At 32.8% G+C, this 27,136-nt stretch overlaps 1 protein-coding gene across 2 annotated transcripts in view; it reads right to left on the reverse strand.

Moving 5' to 3' along the window:
* Positions 1–1,492: 1,492 nt before the first annotated feature.
* CRISPLD1 (cysteine rich secretory protein LCCL domain containing 1) overlaps positions 1,493–27,136 on the reverse strand; it is a gene marked incomplete at both ends in the record, with an annotated part of 39,578 nt that continues 13,934 nt past the window's right edge. Inside the window, 13 exons of one of the 2 annotated variants that reach the window (XM_084230448.1) lie at positions 1,493–1,544; positions 4,126–4,256; positions 8,086–8,161; positions 11,556–11,628; positions 11,729–11,772; positions 13,440–13,570; positions 13,765–13,831; positions 13,937–13,997; positions 14,190–14,330; positions 15,913–16,013; positions 16,787–16,902; positions 17,760–17,892; positions 18,208–18,326. In XM_084230448.1, the coding sequence (XP_084086574.1) occupies positions 1,493–1,544; positions 4,126–4,256; positions 8,086–8,161; positions 11,556–11,628; positions 11,729–11,772; positions 13,440–13,570; positions 13,765–13,831; positions 13,937–13,997; positions 14,190–14,330; positions 15,913–16,013; positions 16,787–16,902; positions 17,760–17,892; positions 18,208–18,326 (1,245 nt within the window). Of the gene's footprint in view, positions 1,545–4,125; positions 4,257–8,085; positions 8,162–11,555; positions 11,629–11,728; positions 11,773–13,439; positions 13,571–13,764; positions 13,832–13,936; positions 13,998–14,189; positions 14,331–15,912; positions 16,014–16,786; positions 16,903–17,759; positions 17,893–18,207; positions 18,327–27,136 lie in introns of those variants that run through there. The other variant, XM_084230449.1, reaches the window with a different exon arrangement.

The raw sequence follows: 27,136 nt of genomic DNA on the forward strand, positions 1-27,136 counted from the left end.
AGTGATTATGATCTCATTTCATCAAATTTTCTCTCCAGCTGCTATTTGAGTGAACCCTTCTTTCCTGTGTGTTATCTAATTCTCTAGATTTCCCCCATTTTCATGCAATTTTTCTTTTATCTGCTCATACCCCCTGCTCATTTACTTTCTAAAACTATGTCCATTCTTTTATAATTGCTTTGTACTTTCAGATTATTTCCCTCTAGTGTATAATTTGTTTCATTTTATCCTACTTTCTCTTAATATAATGCTTCTGAACTTATGATTGTCTGCCTTTTCTCTTTCACATCCAATACCTAATTAATCAGGTTGACTTTGTAGACTTCTGGTATTAAGGATGTTATTTTATTAATGTCAATAAACCAAATTTAGAAGACTTAACAATAATTTTATTTTTAAATGATTTCTACATCAAAATAAGGATGCAAAGAGACTGAAAAATAATACTTTGAAACATGTTTAATTTTAGTAAGTTTATAGGGAAAGAGTAAATTCACCAAAGGAAAAACATTACCAAAGTGAACATTTACAGATTTTTCAGTCTCAAAGCACAATACATTTCTCACAGAAACAAACATCACCATCATAAGTACTATAATATGGCAACATTTTATACATAAAGTCATTTTACCATTAAGAAAATCAGTGGCAATGGTGATACAATACATTAGTTTATCTTTGTTAAACTTTTTACTACTATATACTTCCTGGCCTGCAGGAGTATTTGCCAGGATACAAAATAAAATGAGTGACCTCAGTTTGAATAATATACATAGAAAGCTCTCGCTGCCCACATTCACCCTTACATTTACTATATAATCACTAGCAAAGTTTTCATCACACTACTCCAACTTCATTTCATTACTGTTAAGGCCATTCCCAAGGAATCAAACATTTTAACAAATTGGATATCAAGGAAATATTTTATACAATATAAGAAGTGCAATATTGGGACTTACTATTCTACATGCCTAAACTTAACAGAAAGCAATACAAATATAAGTGGAAAATAATTTGAGATTACTTGGAGTAGGTAATAGTGTAGCATTGAACTGGGAAAAAGCTGATAGCAATGTTTCTTTCCTTTTTTTTAGTGTTGATTATTTTTAAATGTATCAGATGATTTTCTGAAGGCCATTCACATTCAATGTTAGATTCATTTTATTAGTGGCATATACAAAGCACCATATATTATATGAAATGTAGAACAATGACTATGAAATTAACTAGAAATAACTGCTAAGAAAATATAGCATTATTTAACACAGGATTTCTCAAACCATGACATATTCATTACTTTTTCCAAAGTTAATAATGTCCCATGTTTTATTTTACAGACTTTGTCTTTCAAGATTTATATGCATTTGGCACTTTGGGGAAGTAGGGCTGGAAATAGTTGATATCTTCTGTACAGTAATGTTACAGTTTTATACAAACTTTAGAAATAAGGCATTTGGAATAATCTCTACCATCTTCTTCCAAGTGTTTCATTTCACACAACAGCAAAAACTCTGAATGCCTTCCCTCCTGGAGGATTCTGTAAACTGCAAAAAATACAAAAAGTATACTGATGTCATCTCCACATATAACCCTTTCAATAAATCATGCTTTTAATGACAGTTAAGAAAGCAGCTCTATGAATCCAGATGGTCAAGTTTCTTAGGCTGCTATAATTTATGATTACTGGAGACCGTGAGTGAGGCTGACATAATTTTTTATATTTTGGTTGTATGCTGGACTGCTGAGATCTAAGGTGTAATGGTGGTAATAACAGTATTTTATATAGAACTCTGAAGATTCTAATTCATGTTTTAATATATTTCTACCTTTGATTCTAATAAAGCTAAGCAGTAGTTATTTTCATTCACTGAGGGAATACTAAGATCCTACTTTATACAGGACCAGGACTGGCAATGACTAAAAGGTAATTGCAAGTTTAAAAGATGATAATACTTAGACAATACTCTAGGGTACTAACTTACCATTTGCTAAACTTGAAAAAATTTAACTCTTTGCACTCCAAACCATTTTACAATATTTTGATTTAATTTCTTGTGCCATTTCAAGATAAAACTTCAGGGAAACATGCATGTCTCAAAAAGTTGCGTTGAAATAACCTCAATTCCCCGTAATCACTAATAAAATGCAATGTCCCCTGAGAGGGGGCATCTGAGTGATATGCTAGAATTCCGATGTCCCCTGAGAGGGGACAGCGGAGTGCAAAGGGCTAATTATATTGCTCTCATACCTATTTATATTTTTAACATTTATAGTTTCAAGAAAAATCTTAGTTAGGAAATATAATGGTTAAACTTAAAGGTCCTCAGAATTTCTTCAGTGAAATAAAAACAAAGCAATCAATTTCATTTTGGAGGTAGTTTATAGCAGAAATGTAAGGAAATGTAGAATCACACTGCTTAGTCTTTATTAATTATCTGTATTTTAGTTGACAATATCAACTAAGGTATGTCTTGTTGAAATGCCTAAATGTTAAAACAGATTGATAATTCCCGGAATTATTGTTTATTTTAATCAAATGGTCAACTTTTGATGTCTGCACATTTTTGCATAGAGCTTTATTTTCTTAGAAATAAAAAAGGCTTTTAGATATCAACACAATAAATGCTAAGTGGAGGACAAAGAATAATTTTTTTATTATTAAAAATATGCTTATGTACAAGCAATGGGAAAATTTTAGCTTGAAGAAAGGATGAGGATATCACAAATGTATACAGATAACATGCACACAATAAATATACACACATACTAGATTTTTCATAAAAGCAGATGGTGATCAAAAGACATTTTCATTTGTAGGAAATGGGCTGACAGGGTGCCCCAGAAAGTGAATGTATTTGGCGTGTTTCTTCTTTGTACATAGTGATACACTAAGAAATGTATCTCTGAGCCTACAGACTTAGTGCTGAACCTGAGCTTTGAGCCTGACTAGGTACATGATGCTGGGCACATCATTTAACCTGAGTCTCAGTTAATAGATCTGTAAATTAAGGTTTACAGAATCTACTCTATACAACTGTTGGTAGAATTGAGTTCATATACTTAAAGTGCATTAACAGATTTGGCAAATGCACAGTAAATGCCCCCAATATAATTACTATTCTTAATTTTTTAATCATATCATCTATCATTTTATAGTTTCAAAATAAATTTAAGAAATGAGGCAGGTAAATAACACCACACCACACAATTTTGCTCATATAGTTGCAATCTTACAGTTGCCTGTAAGACTCTGTAAGTCCAGAATGTATTTTTTCTATATTGTATCTGCTTAAGGAGACCAGGAGCCAGGTTGTAGAGAAGTCACATTCTCAACAATAACCTCTTGAGATATTTGAAAGAAGACGCTAAGCCAAAAACTTGTCTTTTTATAAAGATGTCACCCAGACAGTTAGGTGAAAGGTAATACCCTACATGACATATCTTTGGTCTTTTAGAGAAGCTTTACTATGTATTTGAACTCTCCATTGGTAATTTTGAAGAACTCAATAAATGTCTAAAAGTTAGTGATTTTTCTGTATCCATACAAAATACATGGGACTTAATACTGCTTCCACAATGACCAATGCTTTTAAAAAATCACTATAGGTTCTCCTAACTTTAATACTTAATTCAGTAAATCATGTGAATTTTCTCAAATCACTAAAATATATACTACTAATGGGTCAAATAGCATGAAATGACCTGAAAGAGTTTACTTACATTATACTGCCACCCAACTTCCAAAAAAAAAAAAAAAAAAAAAAAGAAATTTTGGTTCAGAGGAAAATCACTCATTATTTTTGTCCTCACCTAAAAAAAGTACATGTAAAAACTAATCTAGAAAATCCAAGAATGGATGAAAGAAATTTCCTTATTATAAGCTGAATTAACAAAATACTGGTTTGACTTATAATCCGATTTTCATGTTGATTTTTATAAGCCTGCAGAGACTGGCACCTCTCATACTGCAGCTTCTCCCATGCTTGGAAAACCTAGTATTATTACACAGTGTGCAAAAGAAACACTGGCTCAGCTGTGAGACTTCAAGCCCATACTGAAGTGAGTTGGCTGTAAAGTAAACATTAGAGAGGTAAATGGTATGTAAATATGTACTTTTTCATTTACCTTTCTGAGAAGATTCCATTCTGAAAAGAGGCAGTGTAAGTCTTTCTTTTGTCCACAGGCATAACATCAACATAACCACCTTGATTTCTAACCACCCCAGCGTGGACTGCAGCTCTGCAGATACTGGACAGCTGAGGAGGCAGGAAAAACTGGTCAGTATCAGGAAATTCCTACTGAACTTGTCCAGACAATTCTTCTGCGGGACTGAAATAGATGACCTCTGACTCTATATGGATACCGGGTCAGCAGCCAGAGGAGGATATTTTGTGTATTAAGGGATATTTCAAAAATCACATAGTTAAAGGCAATTCTGAGCAAATCCAAAATCACATCTGAGGGGCGGCTTCGCAGTCTAAGGTAGGGAACATTTGCCTGAGCAAACAGCAGGCAGGCTTTCTATTGAGGAAGCAATCAATGCAAATTACCTCCAATTAGTCCTTCAATGGCCTATTTACCATCCCTAAATTTTAGCATTTGCTAGTACCCACTGTAGTCACTGAGCAAATGTTCAAGGGTGGATATCTCTGTGTTAATACATTCAATTTTTACTTATAAACAAGTCAAAGGTGGTTCCCTATATATGTAAGGCACTTTGTCCAAAATATGAACATCTATCAAATGGGTTTTTTTTCCCCTATTAAATAAGATAATCTACCTAGAGAAAATATGCCTGAAAAAATAATCACAAGAAAATTATGAGGACCAATCGTAACATCTACCAAGATTTGCAATGTCTATCGGTCCTATTTGAATGATCTGACATGAAATACTAGGAAAGTTCTATGACTATATAGTATCAGTTATACAGTAATGAACTGAATGGCATTCGAGGGGGAGAACATTATTGTTTCAGGTTAGACTTCCACATTTTAAATACTACTGACTTCTGGAAGTCAACTTTTTTCTTCTGTCCCATTTAAGTCTTCTGTAGATTTTTAGGCAAGCTTTAACTCTTCTACCAAAATCTGTCAACAGCTAAGTATAGCCTCAGGCAATCCCACAAAATGAAACACTTGAACTGTTTCAGCAGGAAACAATATACCTCTTAGTCCCACAGGTCTTTCCTGATCCTACTGGCACTTTCTTTTCTTATCTCTATGCACATGGAGAGACTTAATGTGCTTTTTTTAAGTTCACATAAGCATGTGAATCTTACTTGACCTTGCTTTATTGCTGTGCTCTCAACTCTGTGGTATCAGTCAGGATTTATTAGATCAGAGAGTTCAAATGCCAAGCTATTCAATCCTTTTCATGTTTTTGCTATATAACAAAATACCATATATCTAAAACCACATGTCCTTATTCTAAGGAAGCATCTTATTCAACATTTAATGTTCCTCAATGAATTGCTATTTGAACTCAATGTGGCTCATAATAGATGGGATTAAAAAATAATTCTGTTCACATTCCAGTATTTATTTTATTTTGTTAAAAGGGCATTCTCAGCATTTTTCCAAGGCAATAAAAGTGCTTAGATGTAACAATTCACTAAATCCAGGCATTTAATATGCTTTGAAACTATTGTTTTGCCCATAACTGTGTAGTCAGCAAGCATTCCTATTTGAGAACAAAGGTCAGAAGAGATTTTCTTTCCATGCTCACACTTCATAAGAATTAATATATCATGAAAAGAAAGAATAATTTATCTGAAATCAATGGAATATTTTTAATGAATGCAAAAATCAGCTTCATCTATAATAAATGAGAAATAAAAGTTCAAAGTAATGGAATGTTCAAGTTATTATTCTATAAATGGAAAGAGAGAAAGATAAAGATGAGAATGGAAAGAGAGAAGGAGGGAGGCTGACAGCTCATCTTAAGCAGTCTCATCTTATCTTGTATCTAAAAGATAATATATTTTATAGGGGTGGGAAGATTGGTAGCTAATGGTTGAATCTCTGACTCTACACTTACCATGCAATAAAAATCTTTATATTTTCAAATTCCTCTTAAAGGGATTTGAAATACATAGTCATTTATCCATTTCACTGGTGTGGAAAGATAAAAATTATCTCTGATGTTCATTCTAACATCTAAAATCTTAAACCCAACAAAGATGGCTTTTAAGTGTAGAAGTATGTTTTGAAAATTTTGAAAGATTTTCACCAGATATGGTTAAAATTAAAAGTTTTGGTGGTTAAAGGGATAATTTGGAAAGAACAATGCCTTTGGAAATCTAGTGGCTCTAGATATGCTCATTGATATACAATATTTATGTGCATGATATTTGCTTCCTATCTGATCTCACTTGTGTGCTCTAAAGCAAGAAACAAGTCTGTCTTATTCAAAGCTTGGCACACATCAAATTGCTAATGAAAAAATGATGCATGAATTGTTAAGTTGCTGCCCTCAAGGAACTTAAAAATTAACAATAATAAAAGATGGGGAATCATGGGACCTCCTTGGTGACACAGGAATTAACGTCAGTGCTATCAGGCTCAGCAGCCACTGCAGCATGAATTCCATCCCCGGCCAGGGAGCTGACCCACACGGCAAAACAGATCTCTCCTATCTTGCCCACTGCTCCCCTCAGCAGTGAATTTCAGTAGAGCTGCCTGTTCTGCTCCCCTCTCTGCCTCCGGTGAATCCGCTTACCCTCCGTACTTCTGGCCTACACCCCAGTTCTTGTATGCCTAAATAAAAATAAATCTTTTAAAAAAAAAAACAAATAAACATGGTGAATCCGAATATCTAATAGTGTTGGCTAAGTGCTAAAATGAAAAACTAAGTAATAGGGTTAAGATAAGGGCAACAGCATACAGCAATACAATATACAGAGAAAGTGGCAATAATGCAAGATGTGAAGAAGGCTGTGTTTTGGGAAGTATGAAAAATTAAAAAAGGGATGTTTTCAGAGACAAGAAGATACACAAACTAGAAGACTAGCAAATTAAGATGCCATCTGGATATTTAGGCTACAAAAAAGAATACTACAAAGTTGGAGCTTGGAAGAAACAAATTTAAACAGTAATTTCAAAGGTAAAGCCAAACTAAAAAAAAAAACCCAAAAAACTGCTCATCTAAATGAATTCACCAACAGAGAAACATGATGGTAATATATGTATTTCATAGTATTTTATTGTATATATCAATCAAAATTATATTTCATAAATTTGTTTTTGTTACTTTCTGGCTTAGAAATCTGAAATAGTTTTTAAATGTCTGCCACATAAAATCTAAGCTCAGCAGCATGCACTAAGACTTTCCATTTATGTTTTAAGAGGTAGATCCTTCTGTCCCTCACACAAGAATGCCTGTAATCCCTTTTAGCTTCAACTCCCATCAGTTCCACGACAAGAAAAACCATGTGCTATGCCTGCATGAAGTTCACTTGCTCTCCCCTCCCTATCTTTGGAGTTATCCTTTCCCCTTCTAGAATGTGTTCCTTAATCTTCTTACCAAATCACACTCAATACCTGGCTCCAAAAGTGCTTATCCATACTGAAGCCATCACAGATAATATTTCTTGTCCAATCCCAGCAGTGCTTTCCATTACAACATTCCCTCAACTGGTTTCTTTTTGTATGTATTTTAATGTGTTATCTGTTCGTGATTTCAGGCTAATGTTTAAATATACCTTTGGCAAATAAGATATTGTTCACATATTTCATAAATTCTTAATTGTTAAGTTTATACATAGAATACTGAATAACCAAAAGGAAAATTAAAGAAAAGCAAAATATACTTTTCTTTCCAAGAATGCATCCAGACCATTTCATTACATGTCTGTTGTAAGATATATGGTTAAGATATGGAGAAACAATTTGTACAAATAAATTATTATGCACTTATTTTCATATAATATACACTTTTCACTGTTACTTATGATTACCTCTTCTGAGACTCTGTAATCAACACAATCTGTTTTCTTATTTCCTTACTCTGATTATAAGTGTACATGTATATTCACTTAAGTGTGTATATACACACACAGAGAGCTACATAAATTATGATACTTACATCTGAATAAACTCGAGTTCCAATTACACGCGCATAATGTGGATTTGCCTGCATACAGTTACGAGGACAATAGACTCTGAAAAAATATATAAATACAGACAAAAATTGAGTGCTGGTTACTTCAGTCTCTCTTATTAGTAAAACTAGACATGCATACACAAAAGTAACCTCAGCATGCTAAACTTAACTCTTTTTTTTCTTCTGAAATAGATCAGCTGACTAGGTCAGGTAGTAGACATAATTGCTTCTGCTTATTTCATCTACTTCCAGTTTGGGAGGACAAATGGGCTTTTTTTTTTTTTAACTTAACCAGACATTTTTCTAATCTGGGAATTTAAAACAGAAAGAAACATTAGAAGTATCTCTAAATATCTGAGAACCTGGTACCAAATGGATATATAAAATGTTACTGTAGAGCAGATAACACGGAAAAATTGAACCATTGCCTGTTTCGTGTACCCTATAGTTTCTTTTATGTACATTCACATCTTTGGTCACTTCAGTTTCATGGTTTTAATTTTTATCATCTATAAACTACTGATTTCCAAATTTACATCTCTAGTTGGGACCTCTTCTCTTAATTCCAAATCTGTATGTCCTACTGGTTATTCAACACCAGCACTCAGATCTAAGAAACATATCAAATTTACCATTTGACAACAAAATCCTAATCTCCCCAATCTGTTGGGGAGATTAGGACAGTTCCCCAATCTGTCCTTTCTGTAGTCTTCCTGTAAAAAATTAGAACTTCATTTTCCAGATGTTCAGGTCAAAAACTTTATTCTATTTCCAATCCCACTCTTTATTTTACACCATTTGATCAATCAAGTTATCAGTAATTTCTATTGGCTCTGCACTGAAATATATACAAACCCAGAGCATTCCCAAACATCTCAATTTCATGAGCTCTGGACTGTATTACCTCATGTTTGGGTTATTCTCGTATGCTTCCAATTTTGCCCCTTTCAATTTATTTTTCCATACAATTACATGAAAGTATACAAACCCATTATGTCATTCCTCTGCTCCATATAGTCCAGTGCCTTTAGATTTCACTCAGAATAAATGACAGGATCATCATAATATTAGGGCAATAAGTCCTGCATATTCTGTCCCCTCATTACTTTCTACTTTATATCCTACTCCTCCCTCTTACATTTTCTTATCAGCTCCAGGCTGTTTGTTGTTTTTTTTTTTTTTTTTAAGATTTATTTATTTATGCATTCAAGAACCGGGGTACAGGCCAGATGCACGGGAGGGTGAGAGGATTCACCAGAGGCAGAACAGGAAGCAGAACAAGCAGACCCACTGAAATACACTGCTGAGAGGAGAAGCAGGCAAGACAGGAGAAGTCTGCTGTGCCATGTGGGACTGATTATCACCGGCCAGCCTGGATTGAACCCGCACTGCAGAGGCTGCGGACAGCTTCACAGTGCTGCGCTCAACTGCCTGCGCCACCAGGGGAAACCCCAGGTACGCTCTTTTAATGTTATTCTTTAAATATACAAAACAAGGCCTCCCTGGTGGCACAAGGGGTTAAGCACCACACTATGAAGAAATCTGTAGCCTTTGCAGCATGAGTTCGATCCCTGGCCAGGCAGGGAGAAACCCACATGGTGAGGCAGACCTCTCCTGTCTCGCCTTCTGCTCCCCTCAGCAGTGTATTTCAGTCAGTCTGCCTTTTCTGTTCCCCACTCTGTCTCTGGTGAATCCTCTCACTCCCCCATCTCTGACCTGTACCGCCGCTCTTATATGCATAAATAGATATATCTTTAAAAAAATGAATAAATATGCAAAACAGGCTCCTCCTCAGGGCCCTTGCTCTTAATTTTCTCTCTTCATGGAGTGTTCTTTCTCTACATATCATATTGCCTTTTTGATATCTCATTACAATAGCACAATTAAATTAAGTTTCAAAAGTTTCTATTTAAATCTAGGGCCCAATTATCAGTGTTCAATCCCAGAGGGGAAAAACATATTTCCAGAGCTTCAGAAATAGTCAAGTGGTAGGTTTTCTTTTTAAAATATAATCTGTTGGATCATAAACACACCACACACATTCATGCACTAAAAGGAAAGTAAACATAACTCATTTTACATGGTATATCAGTCTCAACAAAATGACTACATAAAATCATTTTGACAAAGGCATCGATGATTTTTCTAGCAGTATTCTTAGAAAACTTATATTGGCAGTACCTTTAACAAATTAAAGAAGTTCTTTTAAGACGACTTATATTTTGTTATTTAAATAAGAAAAGCTACACTTTTTATTTAAAGTCATTCTTTTTAAAATCTCTGTAACACTATAACCCTAGAGTATATATACTTTATAACATCTAATGGAGAACTATCTAAATATAAATAGCAAATGAATCTGAGTTTTTATAACTTTAAATTAAAAATTGAATTGTACACTGTTGGGGGTTTCTGTAGAAGGAAGGGTATCGCCATTGACTGCAAAATTTTCTCCTTGAATTTGAGAACTGTTGGGAATTCACTGCCCAACCTATGGAAGTAATAACCCCAGCTCTGCCCTTTGGATCACGCTGGGTGGGCTCTACCAAAAACTTTGTCTATAGAAGGCACCATCAGTTACCATCAGTAGCTCCAAACTGAGATAGTTCTATTCCTGAATTCCAAGTGAGTTCAGGTCAACAAAAGACACCATTATCTTGTTTTATAGTAGGTAAACTCCATTATAATACTTTTTATGAAAGAGCATTCAAAGCAAAAATAAAAGGCAGAGGATGGGCTTTTTGATTCACAAGTAACAATTAGATTTATCTGATTTAAGAACTGGATGACAGTGCTAAAATATATGAGCTTTGTCATTTTAATTTCCACAGTAAGGACCTGTCAAGGACAGAATGTTTCCCTCTGCTTTGCCCCAATGAAGCTTCAACTCCAAGAGTGACTGCACTTGTAAATAGGACTTTGTGAAAGAAATTAAAGATAAATGAAGACATGAGGGTGGAACTCAGGAGAGAAGAGTTCTCACTTCCTCTCCCACCACTGTGAGGACACATAGAGAGAAAAAAGCCAAGTGCAACTGGAGAGGTTTCAAAGAAATCAAACCTGCTGACATCTTTATCTAGGACTTTGGCCTCAATAAGTGTGAGAAAATAATTTTCTGTTGTTTAGGATACCCAGTCTATATCATTTTATTATAGCAACCTGAGCAGCTAAGACAAAACTCTTTGTAGCACATGTGAACATGTGCGGCATATGCACAAATCTGTTATTATGGAAGAGCAAGACTTACTCTGGCATTTGGGGACAACACAGCAGGGATGCCTGGAGTACCTGGAATTAATGATGCCCCACTGTTCCCTGCTGCTTAGCAGTTCAGGATTATACATCCTTTGAGTTTAGGAATATCACAATTTCAGGCAAAAGCAGACATATGGGGTAAGAACACCTTATATGTTTACTGGCATAAAAAAGTAAGAAGTTTCAGAAAACGTTACCTTGGGCAATGTGAAGCAGGCTTATGAAATGGACAGAGTTGTTCCACTGTTGTTTCACAAGTAACAGCCTGAACTGAAGAATTAAATGAAACATAAAGCAGTAAGCAAATCCCTTGAAAACAGCAACATGCAATGTAGTAATAAGAAAAAATAAAGGTGAAAAAAGTGCTAACCTGTTACTTTAGAGACTGTGAAGGAATTAGCAGACTGATATTTGCTGAAGATAAAAACATAAAATCAATCATTTCTTACATGCATCATCCATATAACTTCTGTAATTTTGGTGTCTATGAATACTTTATTTCCCCTTAGTCTTATTTAAATGTCTAGATAAGTAGTCGTATAATACATTTTCTATTTTATGCTAAATCCAAATCAAAAGAATAAACCGAAACAATACCATTCGTGATATTATAGGATGATCTCTTTTCATTATCCATCTCAAAAACGTACAGATAATACCATAAAGTAATATACAGTTATATTTGTATACTCATTTCCTATTAAAGTTAAAACCCTCAATATACTAATTCCTTGTCACTACAAAACCAATTGATTAAATCTTTCAGAGCACAAAACACATGATAGTCATACATACTACTAATAACTATCTTCAAGGATTGTGTATTATTCATCTTTTTGCTCCCCTTATTACCCAGTAAATGAGCACAGTACATAAATGAATTCTTCTTTGCTATATGCATTATTGAAACAGCAAGAATGTAAGAACGGGCATATCATTAAATATTAAAATTTAATTGATTTATTTACACTCAGATTTTCAGAAAAACATTTATTGAAAAAGGTAAGGTTTATTTGTAATGGCACTTTAATATGACAACCTTCAAGTTCTAAGAGTTTCTATAATAAACATAAACAAAAATTAAGGTAAGAGAAAAAAATATCAGAACACAGATTCATTAATGCAACATTCAGTGTTTGGCTTATTAAAGCTAATAACCTATATTTATTACTTATTGAAGGTACTTAATAAATATTTGTAGAATAAGTTAATTAACATTTCCATAAAGCTTTTACTTAAGAGAACAATCACTAACAGCTGAAAGTCATATATCAAGCCCTTGAATGAAACTGTATACATAGGAGATCATTCTACTAATTTGCAACATCTTAAATAAATTCTTATTAAGAATTTTCTTCTATATAGTTTCATATAGCAATTGTATAGCTATAAAGAAAGGAGACTATGTCATATCTTCTAACTAAAGGCAGTCCCTATGAACTTCATTGTTTTTTAGATTGAAAAGATACTACAAAGATATCTAAAAGTCCATATCTTACTACTATCTACAGAATGTATAAGAAAACATACAGTATTTCAGAATCATATGTTTAACAAATTTAATGAGAAACATTTAAAAAGTTAATCAATATTTTTATTTGGGTTACAATATGCTTATATAGACAAAAGAAAAGGTGACATGGTCTATCACATATTTAAAGAACTTTTCAAAGTCTTTTTACCTATTAATCTAATTTATCTTATAGACAGAATCGGTGTGACATGAAATAAACCATTTTCCAACATAGGGCAGGAAGTAGATGCAAATCAATATACCCTCTACCCTCGGTGGAGTATATTCTTTCACAGATGAAAAATTTATTGCTTTGCATCAAAACAACATTAAAATTGTAGATTCTGAATGAAACATAGAAAATTTGGAATTTATAACCAGTAAGGTTCAACTATGAACTTAGATATTTAGATATTTTTCCTTTCTGTGTCTACATAACTGAAGTGAGCTTTGAAAACTACTTTCTTCTTTATAAGTTAAATATTTCTATATTTTTCTCTAAAAGAATGTATTAACTAATTGCTATAATTAAAAAGTATATGATTCAAAGGATCATTATGGTACTTACCCAATTGTTTGGATACCATTTCTATTAGATTTGATGAAATAATGTTTTCTTCCTTGTCTAGTGATATCTACCCAACCACCTTCATTGTCTATTATGCCATAATGTATTGCAGCTCTACAGATGCTGGATTGCTTGAAAAGAGGAGGGGAGAAAGGGAAGCTAAAATATTAATATTTAAGCACAAGACAACTCATCATTGTTTATGTGACTTCAAACATTTCCGAGAAAAGATCAATATTTATATAAATAGTTATTTTTCACATTAAAAAAATCAAATTTATATGAAAGAACTCTATCCTCAAATAACTACATTTAGAAAACTTACCATTTCATAATGCACACTGCCTATAACTTTAGCTTTACTATCCAAACAGCCAGCAGGGCATTCGTATCTAAACAAAAGAAGTTGAAAAGAAAATTTAGTTCCTCTGAATATAAGTATAGAATGAAAACATCTCATTATTTTGTCAGTTAATTTTGAGAAGAACAAAGATTACCTATTGCAGGTTGTTCCTTTGCACTGATCTCTTAATCTTACTTCACAAGAAACAATTTGGGCTAAAAAAATAGTAATTTAGATAATGTTAAAGCTGCTATAAGTCATCACAAAAAAATTTAGTTGATGTAAAAGTTGCTATAGTTCATCACATAGAGCTTTTCCATCCTAAAAATACTCAAATTAATAAAATATAGTAGGAAATATCATCTATGTAAACTTTAAAATTTTTGTAAATAATGCAGAGGTCTTACACATTTGCTGTGTGCTTACAACTTCATTTCTGTTACTATCATCTGCTCTTGTCCGAATGTGGGTGTCATGGACTTGTGACTGCTGCCGTTCAATTTCATTTGTTTCTTCTTCTCGAGGAGGGTAATACTTGTCTGACCCTTCTGTAAGACGGAATGGATTTAATTAATATGAATCCCATCTTATAGGTACATAAATTATTAAATAATATAGCTTAATGTGGCTTTCACATTTTTAAAACAGAAAAATCAGAACTACCATTTGGCCAAGGTTTTGGTTTAAGGTATTCATATGCACTACACTGGAATAAGCTTTAATCCCTTTATTTTTGCTACATCAAGCTAATGTTAAATGGAGACATTTTGAACTTTGCTTATATTTCCATGTGGTATTGGTGATTGCTTCTCATAATGACTCCAAGAAATCTACAGTGATCTAATGAAGTAATAAAGTGAATCTGAATTTGTTTTCCCAAATGAAACATTATTAATATTTTTAGGAGGATTTTAAGACACTTCTTGAATGAAATTCGGTCTAAAGAAGGACTAACATGCCCTTGTGATTTATTACAGTATCAGTTTCCATGGAAAAGGTTTTCTTTTTTACAAGGAAATTCAACACCTAAAAATTTGAATTTAACAATAGAGAATAATTTAAATCTTTGAATATATTTTTTTTTTCAAAATTGGCTTGACAGTGGCACATTTTGGAGAATGCTTTGTTTCCACGTGTGCCCAAGAACTTAGAACCCAGGAAAAGGAAGTATGAAATCAGAAGAAAATCAATTTTTAGTAAAATACAGTGGCCACTGGTAAAGAGATAAAAAGGTTGGAGTTATGGGAGAAGAAAGGACAGAAAACAGATGAACACATATGAAAAATACTGTGAATGTATTTAGGAATTAAAAATAGCTCAGATAACAGCATGAAATATGCAAATAATTAACATTCTGTCTTCAAGGAAAAAAAACATCTTTTATGAGTGCTGAGAAAAAGGTTGTATGCATTCATACATTTTCTAATATACTTAGTTTGCATTAATCTTCATTTTGTCGTCATTATGAAAAAGGAGTGAAAACTGTTCACTTGGCTACCCAAGAAACATGACTTCACAAAGTTTTGCCATACACATTTTAACTTCATGTGCTATAAATAAAACGCCATATTTATGTTTAATTTTTTGAACATTTGCGAGAACAACTTACAACAGTTTTTCAGTATTATACTTTTTTTAGTATTTTGGCATGAGAAATTGTATACGCCCCAGTGAGAAGCGGAGAATCAGAATAATTCATTGAGCATGGTTCATAAGATTCATGGATAAGTATTTTGGCAAAAACTTTTACACTGCTAAAAATTAATTGTGCTAAATTGCTAAATCCTTCAAAAATGATGACAGTTATGGAAATAACACTAGTCAACAATTTGTCAAACTGGTTTCTAAAGTATAAATATACTTGCTATTCTGGGATAATTTCAAAGTAGAATTAGAAGTAGTTATCTGGAATAATCATGAAATGTTCTTTAAAATACATATTGGTATTATGGACTTACTAATAGAAATATTTAAAGATATTTTAAATGCCTTCTTCAAAATACTTGAAAGAGGTCTAGAAACTATTCATGTAATAAATTAAATACACTTTTGGATTTTAAAATAGGAACTGATGTATAAATTAGATCAAAATACAAAGCAAACTGAATATTACAGCACAATAGCACATACCTTTGTAGCATAGATTTTCTCTACAGCCCCCTCCAAAACTAGGTGGACAAGCAGAACAGGGACGGCCATGTTTGTAGGGGGCATGGCCCCACCAGTTTCCCCTTAAACAGATGAACCAATCTATTAGAAGTGAGCCTAACAGTATAATTTATAAGACATTGCAAAATACTAGACACTATAGATTATATCTATATAATCTCTATATAGGGATTATATATACATAGATTATATACAGCTTATATTATAGGTTATATCTAGATACTATAAGATTATATCAGAATCTTCTAAGTAATTATTTTGGTGTGTAGATTTCAAGTATTAATATCTTTTATCAGATTCCTTCTGGTTACTAGGTTTAAAGATAAACTGTTGCTTCATTCTCTTTAAAATATACAAAATAATTTGTGACGTACATTGTTGAAAATTACAAAGTCAAACTTTTGCAGAACCTCATATTTGCTATGGTATATTCATATATAATCCATTTGATTTAGTAAAACAAATTTCAGACAGATTTGATCCTAAGTATGACTATAATATATTTGCAGGGCAATGATCTTTATATAGGAAAAAATATATTTCTCAGTTAATCTATGATTGCTAAGTTCCAATAAGTCAAAATACCTAATAATTTGTGCAGTGGGTAAAATGAAGACATAAAAATATGATTCATATATTCATAAAGATATTTAAAATTTTCATATTCTCTTTAAGTTCTGACTTTATGCAGCAGGCAACCACAGTTGTCATGTTAAATAATCTGAGTTAAAACAATATACTTTACTCAATGAAGGTAAGAAAAAAATCAAGGATATAAAGATCTTTTCAAGTTGATAAAAAATTTACATATGAAAGTAGCATTTTGCCTACTTACTTTGGGGAATAATTGCACACCAGGTAGACAGCTTTGGGCCATATCTGCCCCCAGATGTTCATGTTATGGCACAAATTAATGGCACAGCCTATTCTGCTACTTGTTGCCCATACCACCTACATTCAAGAGACAAAATGGTCAGAAATAGAAGACTGAAAAGACAACAAATCTGAGAAAAAAATGTATTTAAGACTGAACTTGAGAAACATCATTCAAAACAATGGAAAGTGTTTAATTCAGATAAATCTGATTATATGAATATATAACCATTTTTAAAGTACAAACATACTGAGTAATTCATAAGTTATATCACTATAATCTTGAAGGTTATATCAATGTTTCTGTGAAGAAACTTACCTAACGAACAGAAGTAGTCATCTTATACAGGGAGTACTAGAACAAAATTTCTTATGTGACGTGATAATTTCATTTTGCCACTGGTTCTTCAGGTGTTCAATGCAAAGGCACACAGAACAATCTGTCTGTTTTATATTCACTAATAATTGGCCAAAGAAACTCTAGGAACTCATGAATAGTAATCAAATCTGCCTTTAGTTATTTGATTTAGGAATTACTGAATACCAAATGTGAATACTAAATACTCCTGGAAAGATAAACACTGCATGCATATAAATACTGAATGCCCTTGGTAAATAAAACCACAGTTTTATTCTTTGGAAAAATAAAAAATAATGGCAAGTGACTCTGAAAATGGTAAATTTATTCTTAGTTCACATTTACTAGGGCCATATTAAAATGGTTTCATATACAAATCACTGAAACAATGTCTTTTTAAAGTAGATATTTGGATATTTTTTCCCAATAATTTTGTTATAGATTTTGTAAGCCTATTCTACATAAATCAGTAACAATATGATGTTTTTAAAAAATAGGCCTACCAAATGGTATGACATAAATTCAGTACTTTATCTCTCAAATGCAATTTAGAGGAATGAAGTATATCAAAAAGTACCTGTGTGTAATGAGTACATACAGGACCAGAACACCTGAATGGACAATATGGGTTGCATTCATGTTCATATGGGTAGCTGAAGTCTCTCACTTCATCATACCATGCTTGCACATGAAATGTTGGGGGTCTATATCTATTTAAAAGAAAGTTAAGTACAAATAACAAGTTAAGTTGGAGAATATGCACAAAAACAAATATGGCAAAATAGATTTATAAAGTTTAGTAGGGAGATATTGTTGTGGAAGTTATTATTCATAAATACTTAGGTTCACTAGATTAGTAAAGTAGGAATTGTTTAAAAATAAATCTAAAATACTATTTATAATTCTGGTATAATACTTATGTTGTTTTTCTTTTAGGCACCAAGCCTTTGAAATTTTGAAATGAATTGATAAACATTTTACTAACACTTGTGTTTTTAGACACAAAAAGTTACACTTAAAGCTACCTTCCCCAATGTGCTCCCAAATTCTGTCCAATTGATGGAAGCAAGCTGGAAGGTCCATGTTCCCACACGCAAGTTTCAGCCCAGGATTCCGCAGATCTTTCCAGCTCTACATCCCATGTCTATAGTTCAAAACAAAAACAGAACACAGACACAAACATATAATATTATGTGTAGAGTTTGGACCCATCTTCAGAATATAGTGTTACTCAAATCTTATGTTTTGTTTTGTTTTGTTTTTTCCCTTCTTACCTCTTCGCAAAATCAACATCATGGTTTGGGTTCTCATCCACTCTCACCTAAATTTTGTACTGACCTCCAAACTATTCTTCTTGCCTCCATCTCTTACTCCCTTAAACATGTACCACTAGTGATTAGCATTACCAAAGTGACTGATCTTAACTACTCCTTTGTCTAAGAATACCCAACAAATCCCCATGTACATGAGGTCCATGATCCTCGGTCCCAGTGTTCCCTATCACAAAACATGCCATCCCATGCTTTCGCTGACATTATGGTTTTGGCCTAAAACATCCTTCTCCCTATTTATTTGTCAGACAGACCCTACTCTTTCTTCACAATCCAGTTTTAAATGTATTTTGTTAAATTCTCTCAAGTGTGGACCTCCCCAGTGGCACAGTGTGTTGAGCGCAGCTCTGTGAAGATGTTCACAGCCTCTGCAACACAGGTTTGATTCCCGGCCAGCTGGCGAGATGCCCACACGGTGCGGCAGACCTCGCCTGTCTCACCTGCTGCTCCCCTCAGCAGTGTTTTCAGTCCATCTGCCTGTTCTGCTCCCCACTCCATCTCTAATGAATTCTTTCACCCTGCTGTGGCTCTGGCCTGTACCCCAGTTCTTGTATAAATAAAATAAAATCTTTAAAAAAAAATTCTCTCAAATGTAAGCTATCCCCTGCTTGAGGTACTTAAAGCTTTATTATTATGCTTTCCTTCTTTTAGCAGCAATTACACTGCAAGGTTAGTATTTGTCTACGTATCTCATTCATGAGTCGCTCAGGGGCAGTTACTCTACTAACACTGGGCTTACATTTTTGGTTTATTTTCTATGGACAAGGTGATTAATAATTGTTTTTTGAATATATGAGTGATTAATGAATTTGGTTCCTATCAAAATATAAATACATGATAAGTTGTATATATTACTCATCGATGGCAGTTCATTCACATTTTAAAAATAATTCATAAATAAATATTTAAAATTATAAAGTCACTGAAATAATTTTGCACAGCCTGGGCTTATTTATTTTTATTGAACTAGCTGCATATATTACAGAAGTTTTAGGTATGCATCATTGAAATCAAAATGGGTATATGATATTATAGTTATTAGTCAAAAAACAGAATAGAGTAAGCACGGTAGTAAAAACAGTATTAGTGAGAACTGAATTCAACCTCAGTATTTTCAATTAAAGGAGTCTGGGCATTTTAATGGGATGGGAAAATAGACCAGTGACTAAATCATGAGGATATATGTTAAGGTGATAGTGATGAGATGGGCAGAGCAAACATATTGAAATAATGTTTAGGAACTTGAAATCCCAGAATTTGATGGATGACTGAAAGTAAGTGATGAGGGTGAGCGGGAGAAGACTGGTAAGACTATCAAATTGAGAGAAAGAAAATACAGAAATAGATTGACAGCGTGTGTGTGTGTGTGTATTTCTATGTGTAGCAGAAGAGTGATGTGTGAGGTGACTGATACACACAGCATTTATGTCAAGTGAAGAGTGAAAATATCTGATTCTGGGGAAGAACTATACTCTGAAGATATGGATTTTGAAGGTAACACCTGGAGATAAATTTCTTCAAGATGACAAAGAAAAAGGAGAATATAAAAAGTATTTAGGGATATGAAAATGGAAGAGGAGAAAAAACAATGAGTTAGTACAATAAAATGGAAAAATGAAGTCAGAAAGGTTAAGTGAAAACTGAAAGAAGACTAAGTTACTATAGTGATGGGACAAAAGATTCCAGGTGCAGAGTGTGAGCAACAAAGTCAAATGCTAAAGAGACAGTTTAGGATTAAGAACAATTTCAGCTCAATAATAAGTATAGAAATCAGAATATAGAAATCAAGAAATGAAGTGAATGGAAAAAATAAGTGGACAAAGAAAATGTGGGTAATTTGTTAAGACTTTAAAGAGAAGAGAGAGGGGTAAACGTTAAAAAGATAAGATGGCATGGTCTAGGCAGAATTTATTTTCTTGCTTTGATTTTTATAGGATGGAAGAAACGTAATCATGATTACAGGCAAAAGGAAAAGACATTATGGAGAAAAAAGCACTGAAAAATTTAAAATTGGCATATGTAAGGAGGGGCAGATTCTTTATGTTTATATAATTATTTTTATAACTGAGCATTCTTGCTCTTTCAGTTGTGCACTTGAAATACACCATGTTTTCAAAGCCAAAAAGTAAAAGTTATACAAAGTTAGAATAAGTATATTCTTATGAGAGTGCACCATTTTCTAGCAAAATTACAAGAGTACTTTACATGCAACTCAAAAATTCAGCAGTAAAAGTAGCTGATTTTCATAAATATTTTAATTTTTTTGGATTAATATTGAAATTCAAGATGATTGGTTTTGTTACATAGGTATCAGAACTGTGCGCAATAAATATCATTCATGTACTTTATTTGCCAAGTAGGGGTATACTGTTAATTAAGTTCATGATTTAAACAAGACCTACATTTTTATATAATTATAAACAGCTATTTTTCAAGTTGTTGTCATTAACTACCCAAATATATTAGGTAAGAAACAAAGAATTTGGCTGAAGTCCTAGAAAATGAGCAAGATGCTGATCTCCTTCTGTATCCAGTCATCCCTCAAAAGCAAGCAGGTTTCCAGGTACAGGTCCCTGGAAAGTAGATCTTAAGAGACAAGCAAAATCTTGTCTTCAATCTTGGAAATCATTTTCTTACATAGTTCTTTAATTACACACACTGCAAAACTATACTTATCCATTTGTTTCTCACCTAGCAATCTTATATTCTAGAGCAGCCAAGGACCAAAAGAAAAATAAACAACTCCTGAATGGCTTTAAAAAAAAAAAAGTGATGTCTTTAAAACACTTTCTGCACAAAAAGTGGAGTTGAAGTTTCGCCCTTCCCCATCAATTTGAACTGGATTAATCAGTATATAACAGAAAAATGTTGTGAGTCTTGTAGTTCTTTTCCTTTTAAGACACACATTTGATAGACTTGAACAAACAAATTATGAGTCCAGCTTCCTTCAAGAGGTAGCTGAGAAGATACTGTGGCTAGATAAGACAAGACAGATGAAGGAGAGAGTCCCTTTGCTTGTGTTTTCCAGTCAGACAGCAGACCTGAGTTTGCAAGACCTCAGATGGACTGAGTCCAGGTCGCTGCAAACATGTGAGATCATTAGCAAGAATCATGTAGTGAGCCCTTAGAAGAGGCCAAGTCCCTTATTCAAGGCCAATTTACTTTTAACTCTTGTTTTACACATGATTTTGTAATTTAAAGTGAGTTGTTTATATGAAATTGAAGATGGATCCTTTTTAGAGAAGATATATAATTCCAAATTCAAAATTTATTTCAAGTTTCTTATATCTGTTGTATGGAAACCAGCATAAAATTTAAAACATTATTCAAATGCTTGATGCTAAGATTTATTTGTAAAATTGACCCCTGAAATAGAAGATAACTCAGGTTCTTTCAAACTTATCTATAGATAAGCTATTTTTTAAGGCATGACTTCTATTTAACCCATTAGAAATAGAGGTGAAGCAAATCAAATGAACTATAAGAATGCTAAAATAAGGATGTACATTATTTTTTTAAAGATTATTTATGAATACAAGAAGTGGGGCACAGATCAGATGTGTCGGAGGGTGAGAGATTCACCAAAGACAGAGCGGGGAACAGAAAAGGCAGAGTGACCGAAGTACACTGCTGAGGGGAGCAGCGGGTGAGATAGGAGAGGTCTGTTGTACCATGTGGGTATTTCCCCGGCTGGCCGGGATCAAACCTGTGCTGCAGAGGCTGCGGACAGCTTCACAGCACTGTGCTCAACCGCCTGTGTCACCAGGGAGGCCCAGGGGTGTACATTATTTTACTGTAACTGTGGCAGAGGAACATGCATCCAGAATTTACTAGCAATAGCTAATACATATTAATCAGTTGCAATTTTAATATAATTATCTAAAGAATCTATTCAAGCATAGGTAAGTCAAGTTCAGTAATATAAGAAGATTCTTTTAGGAAACAACTTACTGAAAATTTAGCTATTCCAAAAGAAATTTTATAACATGACAACAGCATGGAATGTATATTTTTATGCTACAACATAATATTTCAGGTTTTAAGATCTCCAATAATTCATACCCATCCCATTTAAATGTAGGTTAGTCTCCACTCATTTCTATTTAAATTCAGGGTTTAAATTAAATCAAGATGGCCTCAGGAGATTCTTTTTTTTCTCTCTCTGAACTATTCACCCAGCACTAATTTAAAGCCAAACCACACTTAAAATTACCATTTCTTTATAAAATGGGTACTTGAGGTGTGTAGAAATGAAAACCACTCTATTTTCCAACTACATCCATAATTTGTTCCCTGTTAGAGAACAGTGAAGTTTAAAACTGAAGTTTTATTATTAAAAGAAACATTTAAAATACTACTGATACTCTTTGTCACCAATTTTGTTTGAAGTCAATTCTACAGGAGACAGGCACTATCATTTTCTGTGTGTGTATATATGAGGAATCTTAAACCTTGACAAAGGATTTTCAAAATTAAACCAAGAAATATTTACTTTAATACTTAAGTATGGTCTTACAAAAAATGGAAATTATGTAGCTATTTAGACATGCATGGAAATTCTACTAATTGCAATCCTTTGTTAAGTGTGAATGAGCATATACAATTCATACTACTATCAGAAAATTTTCTAACCTAGTTGTATAGTAGAATGAGAGCTGTAAATCACACAAGAATGTACTTTATATAGTTAATATTGCTAGCTTACCAGTAAGTTGCATACATTAGTAATTTGTATTAATAAGTTTTATAGATTAGGTTAAAACAATAATTAGTGATACAGCTTTTTCACTGATACTGAGAATAGTTTTATCTTTAAAAAAGGACTAAGTATTTTTACAAAGTAAAAATCAAAATCAACAAGCAACTGTAAACCAGAGACACACCACAGGGTAGGGGGGGAGGAAAGGGGAGAGGAAGGACTAGGGTCAAAACAAGGGGGGGGGTGCAATTGTATGGGAAATATAACCAAAATGATAATGCATACATTGTGCAAAAATGAAACATGATGTAAGAATTATATAAAATAAATTATTAATTAAAAAAGGACTAAGTATTTTTAAATATATCTTCTTGATCAGGAAAAAAAAATACCTCTTTCCAGTTAATATAATTTGAAAATTAATGTCTTGGAAATTATTTACTCTTTATAGTTCCAAAATTATTGTTGTAGTACATCTAAAAAGAGTTGAATACCAAAGTTAGTTACTAAGAATTTATCTAAAGATGAGTGTTTTCTTATGATTCAAAAATATCAGTAAACACTAAAGGGACAGGTAGATTGCTTTTCATATAAAAACCATGTCTTAATTTCACAGATAGCTAATGTTAAAGTTAATAATTTTAAATTGTATTAAGGAAAATGGGGTAAAGTTTTGTGAGATTGTCTGCTTATGCAAGTTTGTGTAATCAGACTACCCATACATAAATTATCCCAAAGATTGGTGGTATGGATGAAGATGATGGGTATATATTTATACACAAGTTACTGGTAAGCACTTATTAGCAAAGTTATCATGATATTTGTCTACAAAAAAAACTACCCTAGGTGACAGTGAAGCTAAGTACCTTATTCTATAAAATTAGACTCATCAATTAAGAAAAAAACTGAGTAAATACTGAAAATTAGCTACCATGGCCTGATGCTTTCTAATGAACAAAGAAATAATATACTCAAATAATCTCATAATTGTCAAATGTGATTTTAAGTAAGGAGAAATATCTTAGAAATATTTTCCCCATTCTAGAAAACCCTATGTAATGAATGAAACTACAATAGATCTTTCAAAGTCAGTAATCAAAAAGATAAACTTATGCCACTAATAGCAACATGGATAGAGCACAAAAGGATAATGCTAAGTGAAGAAAGTCATAAGGAGAAAGAAAAATACCAGATGGGGTCACTTTGTCAAATATAAAGTAACTAAACTAAGAGTCAGATAAAGACAAGCTTAAATACTAATCCTTGAAAGTTGACTACAGAACTGAAGCTTTGACTACAGAATTATAGGGAATGGAGAGGTAGCAGTAAGAACAAAGAGGGAAGAACACAATGGACTTTGGTATTGTACTATGGGTGAATTGGTGGTGAGTGCACTATGGTGGCAATACCTGATGGGGGTATCTAAATATTACCTCAATTAGAAAATAATTAATTAAAAAATAAAATTTTAAGAAAAACATCTTTGATACCTGTATAGTTAGACATTTCATGAACAAGAAATACAACTAGTAAAAAACTTAGAAAAAAGCAAATGATATCCAAGGTCTTTAAATAATTAAGATAAACTTTTTTCAAAGAAATTGGAAAATATTAATTAATGTTGTCATTAATTACATAATTTTCAAGAGTACCTCAATAATATAGATGTTTTGACCCATTATTCCTTTTTGCAAAATGGATATTGAATGAATGGATTGCCAAGAAAAATGCAAGAAAATAATTGGCCTTTGATTATCACAATATTAGGTAGCATAATGACAATAAAACAACAGTCCATGATAGTTTGAAATTTAATATGAACTTACAAATATGCACTACTCTGGCACACTAGAGTTGAAAGGCAGTTATGCTGGAAGTCAAGATCTAGGCTGGAAGCTCTGCACTTACTTTCCTACCATAAAATGACAAATAACACAATGAAACTGTATTTAAAAACTAAAAATCTACAATAAAAGGAATTCCAAACATCCTTTTTTTGAGACATATAAATCTGCATACTTGACTTAGAATACCATCGCCATATCTCCAGGTCTACCCCAGTTGTGAGTAGTCAGTAGCTGTCAAAAGGAATGATGGCACTTTAGCTTTTAAAGTTATTGAAAATACCCTGGTGCTAAGTCTTATGGACATAAGTAAACAAAGTCATCAGTGATACTTTTTTGTTTGTTTGTTTTCTTATATAGATAGATAAAGGTGAGTTTGCACTTTTCTAAATCACTCAAACTACGGGTAATTACAACACATGATACACCCTGGAAGAGTTCTCTTTCCGTAATTTCACAATTTAAATTGTGAATTTGCAAAATTATCTATTTGATTATATATAGTTTGATTTCCAATTTTTTCACCTATAACATTAGAAACTGCAATAAGGTTTTTTTTTTTTTTGATCCTTAAATTCTATTAATTTGTACTTGCAATGTCATTTAGAATGCCCTATACATTGCATGTAGAACCCCACACTATCTTATAATCCATATAATAAAATTTGTGATGACAACCAAACTGTTTTGTGATTCTGAAGACAGCATAATCAAAGTTTCAGATCTTTTAATTATAAATCTAGAAAAGAATTCAATTACATCTAAATTATTTCTATTTGAGAAAGTGTAATTACTAAAATTTAAGGTCTGTGAGAAACTTCAGGAAATTAATTCATTTTCTATAATAGTTAACTGAATGAAACAAGAAGCTATTCTCAGTCAAAAAATTAAAACCAGGCCTCTCTTCAGTTTAATCTGAAAACCCAACGGTAAAATCTTTGAAATAAGACCCAGACTTCTACATGTAATTTTTCTGCATAGCTTAAAAAGAACACCAGAGTTTTCCACTAATTCACAAATGAAGAAGTGGCTGAAGAAATCAAAGACAGAGTTACCTCATTCTAAATACCATCTTAAAAGATAATTCTTGTTATGCCACCACTTCTGGAAAAACAGGTTTGTGATTATACATCATCTGTCAAAACTAAATTCCTTCTTCAATCACTGTTGTGTTTTCATTTTTAAATAAGAAAGTTCAATCCCCAAAATTTGATGGACTAAGTTGTCATGTGATCCTCTAATAGAGATAACTTGACCTCTAAGAGAATGTTATTTTTTGGAAGTAACACAGTTGACAGTTCTTGACATTCAAATTCCAAAAAAATACCTCATCATAAAGTCTTTAAAGGCAATTTCTTTTTCCTGTTGGTGGTATTATCAGAGCTACAATAAAGAAACAGACATCAGTGAAAGACATAGCATATCAATTTATGTTGAAAGAGTTTACATTGATTTTGTGACTAAGTTATCTCATAAAAACAGCACCATAGAAAACAGTAATACATTCCTTACAACTCAGAAATCACCTCAGGTGCTTAACTACTGAGCGTCACCTGTTTTGAAAATACTTTGTAGTTACAAGGAAAATGCACAAGGTTCATATTTCAAAGGGAACACCTGAATTACTGGTCACAGAGGCCTTGCCAGGTACTGAGAAATAGCATTACCTCAGGGTAATGCACATATTAGGGCCCATAGGAAGTTACAGAGCTGTGAAGCAGATATGGGAGTGTTTCACTTAACATTCTACCTGAAAACAAAGACTTAAAATCTCAAAAATGTAGGATCTTAATAATTCAGAGAATTGCCTCGTTTCCCTAAAATTAATTTTTGAAATAGAAATTTGACATATGGATCAAAGTAACAAGATGATTTCAATTAAACCTATTGTTTACTTATGGAGCAGATTCCTTGTGAGGAAGCAAAGCCTTCAATTCCACACTATTTTCACAATTTAAAAACCTATTGATTCATCTCATCATCTAAATACTAAGGCCCCCAATTTGGACAGAACTAATCAACCTCATTAATATTGCCCATATGCTCAATGTGGGCCCTCTACTGCAGACTCTGAAAATTT

Source organism: Talpa europaea (genome assembly GCF_964194135.1).
Source record: "Talpa europaea genome assembly, chromosome: 3".
In the NCBI taxonomy this organism is placed as follows: Eukaryota; Metazoa; Chordata; class Mammalia; order Eulipotyphla; family Talpidae; genus Talpa; species Talpa europaea.